Source organism: Populus euphratica, unplaced genomic scaffold (genome assembly GCF_000495115.2).
Source record: "Populus euphratica unplaced genomic scaffold, PopEup_1.0 scaffold221.1, whole genome shotgun sequence".
Classification (NCBI taxonomy): domain Eukaryota; kingdom Viridiplantae; phylum Streptophyta; class Magnoliopsida; order Malpighiales; family Salicaceae; genus Populus; species Populus euphratica.
Genome location: NW_011499927.1, coordinates 52,700 through 56,199, shown reverse-complemented (window position 1 = coordinate 56,199; position 3,500 = coordinate 52,700). Strand labels below are relative to the sequence as shown.

Here is a 3,500-nt window from a genome sequence, read left to right as displayed (position 1 = left end):
AGACATGATTTTATGCTTAATTTATTCACACCAACCGAAGTTGACATTCACTTTTTTTTTTTCCCGATCAATCATTACAAGTTGTTCATAGGTTGAGACGTCATAGACTACATTGGCATTGTTCGTAAACTAGCTAAGCTATGTGTATGTTTGATTTTGTCGTTGTATTTGTTTTTAGCAGTAGAATTCATCACTGGAGCAAAAAACACAGCAATAAAAGCATAGATTTATTACAGTAAATCCAATATATAGCATTGAATGTACTTCACCTTTCAAGTCGTGTTCATGTTGTGCAAGCTCTAGGTACCACGATTATATAGAAAAATATTTCTTGAGGCAGACTAATTAACTACAGCGAAGGCTTTAATATATTGTTTATTTGGTTTATACCTTTCAAAAGCTGGAATCCAAGAACGGCATTCAAATTATCTTCAGAATATGCAAGAAATATGATACCTAACCACTTAATTATAATCATGATAGGAGATGTTTGTCATTACATTCAACCACGATGTCCCTTTCAAGTGCCCATAATTTCATTCATTTGGACAGTCTTCCTAGAGCTAACAGAATATACGTGAGGTTGAAATAGTTTTCCAATAATAATAATAATAACAATAAACCTCAACGTCCTCTTATTGAGATCCTTAATGGCCTCAAGATTTTGCTTTACCACCCCTATTATTGAACAGAGTGTTTGACAACTAGGCTTAGAAGCTTAATATGCGCAGCTTCTTCTCTGAACAAAGATTTTAAAGCCTGTTCTTAGCCATAGCAGAACAATGTTTTAGTTGTGCGAGAGATCATACTTTGTAGGGTTTGGCTTAGGCTAGTGAGGATGATGTATGATACCGTGCTTGCTAGAAGCTTCAGCAAGCACGAGCAAAAGAGGTTGGGATACTGGGCATTGATTGCTTGCTTGTTCATTGTGTTGAGTTTCTTCACCATCTTTAAACCTTACTTGGGGCCCCTACAAGTTTGTAAGTCTTCCATTATTCTTGCACTTCTGCAGTCGAAGCTCAGAATATCAATTTCTCCACATTTAGTTGAAAGTTTTACATTTATTCAGCATGCTATTCTCGGAGTTCGCCATCTTAACTCCAATTGGTTTTGCAGTGAATTTGAGGTTATCAATGGGAGAAGACGAGAAACTTCATCTTTATAATGATACAACCAGCTCCAGGCTGATAGCCAAAGAAGGTAAGTTTTGATCAACAAAAATGTGTCGAGAGCTATATATGGACTAGCTACCTCAATTCGGTTTTGTCAACTTTGGGCTATATATTATATCCATATGATATTTTTAGTGTATGTATATATATATCTAACTTTCTTGTTTTGATAGTTTTTTGTTACATCTTAGCTTATATCCATATATTGTTGATTTCTGATGATGCAGAAACTATAGACAGTACTTTGATTGTCAATGATAAAAGAAGCTCCCAAGAAGAAGCAGAAATTATGAGTAGGGCATTAATTGTCAATGATACAGATAGAACTCATGAAGAAGCAGAAAGTAGTGGTAAATTCTCCATTTATGTATTTTCCTTTCAAGAAAATCATCTACACACACACACACAAAGAATGCCAAATAATGTTTACGGTATGATCTGTACTTGTTTAATTATTTTTATTATTATTGCTTTGTAGAACACTTGTCTAACATAAAATCAATTTAATTGATCGTTGAAGTTGCAGAGAGTTTAATGAATAGTTCTTCAATTGTCAATGGTACAAGCAACTATCAAGAGGTATTTAGGGGTAAGTTTTTCTTTATATATATAAAATCAGCTGGTGAAGGATCATATCTATAGTTCAGCTGGTGTTTAATCTCTTAAGGAATCCAACTTAGAATAATTTATTCTTGATTTTAATGCAGAAAGTGTTGCACAGAATGTGAAAACCAATGATACAATTAGTAGCTCTCCACAAATAGTCAAAGGCAAGTTTTCATAAATGTTTCCTTCAAAGAGAAGAAAAAAGAAAAAGTGACACTGATAATTATGTCAATGCAGCATGGTTAGCTGTGCAATGATGAGTTCAAGAATGTTGGTTTATTTTGACATGAGTCAATTGATGTTGCAGAAATTACAAGCAAGGATGATTTCATGGTCAACAATACAAACATCTCTCTTCCAAACGCAACAGGTAAGTGCTCAAGTTCATTTCTAAGAAATCGTTACTGATTAGTCTAAAAAATTGAGCAATTGATGATGTGAAGAGAGTGAACATCGCATGATGATGAAAGTTCATGAATCTCTGGCTTAAGTCTGATAACCATGATTACTTTTTTAGAAAATGCAGACGCTGTAACAAAGAACAACAAAATGGAGCCTCTATGCACTCTCATGGGTAGATCAGATTTCTGCGAGATAAAAGGGGACATCAGGATTGATGGAAATTCCTACACTGTCTTCATTGTTTCATCTGAGACTGATATCCTGGCAGCAGAGAATACTTCATGGAGGATTAGACCTTATGCGCGTAAAGGTGACCAAACGGCAATGGGCGCGGTTAGGGAATGGACGCTAAAACTTGTGGCTGGTGGTTCAGATATCCCTCAATGCACTCTGAATCATAGTGTTCCGGGGATCCTTTTTTCGGCTGGTGGATATGCAGGAAACCATTTTCATGCCTTCACTGACATAATTGTTCCCCTATTCTCGACTGCTCGACCCTATAATGGAGAAGTACAGTTTCTTATCACCAACGGTTGGTCTGCGTGGATCGCGAAGTTCAAAACAATACTGAAAGCACTGTCTAGATATGAGCTCATCAATATTGATAATAGAAAAGATATACATTGCTTTGGTAGCATGACAGTCGGCCTTAAACGTCCATCCTACAAAGAGCTCGGTATTGATCCTTCAAAGTCTCCATATTCAATCAGAGACTTCAGGCAGTTCCTGAGAAGTTCCTATTCTTTAAAGAAAACAAGGGCAATTAAAATCAGGGATGAGACGAAGAAAAGGCCGAGGCTTCTAATCATTTCAAGAAAAAGATCGCGAGCATTTACAAATGTTGGTGAAATTGTTAAAATGGCTGAGAGATTGGGTTTCAGAGTAGTTGTTGCAGAACCTGGCATGGATGTATCAGGATTTTCTCAGATCATTAATTCCTGTGATGTGGTGATGGGAGTTCATGGTGCTGGGCTAACCAACATTGTTTTCCTTCCTGAAAAGGCTGTCTTAATCCAAGTAATTCCCTTTGGAGGAGCAGAATGGCTTTCAAGAACTTTCTTTGAACAGCCTGCGAAGGACATGAACATAAGGTACTTGGACTATAAAATCAGGGTAGAAGAAAGCACTTTGATACAGCAATACCCAGCTGGCCATGCAGTTTTGAGGGATCCCTCTGTAATTGGGAAACAGGGTTGGCTTGCATTTCAGTCAATATATTTACAGAAGCAAAATGTAACGATAGATGTGAATAGGTTTAGACCCACTTTGGTAAAAGCCTTGGAGCTTTTGCATCAGTGAATACACTACGATTTTTCTCAT

At 36.7% G+C, this 3,500-nt stretch overlaps 1 protein-coding gene across 3 annotated transcripts; it reads left to right on the top strand.

The window, feature by feature from the left end:
• The first annotated feature begins 496 nt into the window (after window positions 1–496).
• On the top strand, window positions 497–3,500 carry LOC105135762 (uncharacterized). Of its 3 annotated transcripts, none has more exons than XM_011040789.1 (8): window positions 497–562; window positions 644–980; window positions 1,117–1,200; window positions 1,400–1,522; window positions 1,699–1,761; window positions 1,880–1,942; window positions 2,086–2,148; window positions 2,299–3,500. In XM_011040789.1, exons 2-8 carry the CDS (start codon window positions 839–841, stop codon window positions 3,477–3,479), a joined length of 1,719 nt encoding a protein of 572 aa, XP_011039091.1. In that variant the 5' UTR covers window positions 497–562; window positions 644–838; the 3' UTR covers window positions 3,480–3,500. The 3 variants fall into 3 exon arrangements, with proteins under 3 accessions (XP_011039091.1, XP_011039090.1, XP_011039089.1); XM_011040788.1 differs by having other exon boundaries at window positions 1,693–1,761; window positions 2,305–3,500; XM_011040787.1 differs by having other exon boundaries at window positions 1,693–1,761.

Coding starts and splice junctions, on each gene's coding strand:
- LOC105135762 (XM_011040787.1), top strand. CDS start 839: ATGATGTATGATACCGTGCTTGCTAGAAGCTTCAGCAAGCACGAGCAA. Junction 1,523..1,692: donor TGAAGAAGCAGAAAGTAGTG/GTAAATTCTCCA, acceptor TGATCGTTGAAG/TTGCAGAGAGTTTAATGAAT. Junction 2,149..2,298: donor CTCTCTTCCAAACGCAACAG/GTAAGTGCTCAA, acceptor CTTTTTTAGAAA/ATGCAGACGCTGTAACAAAG.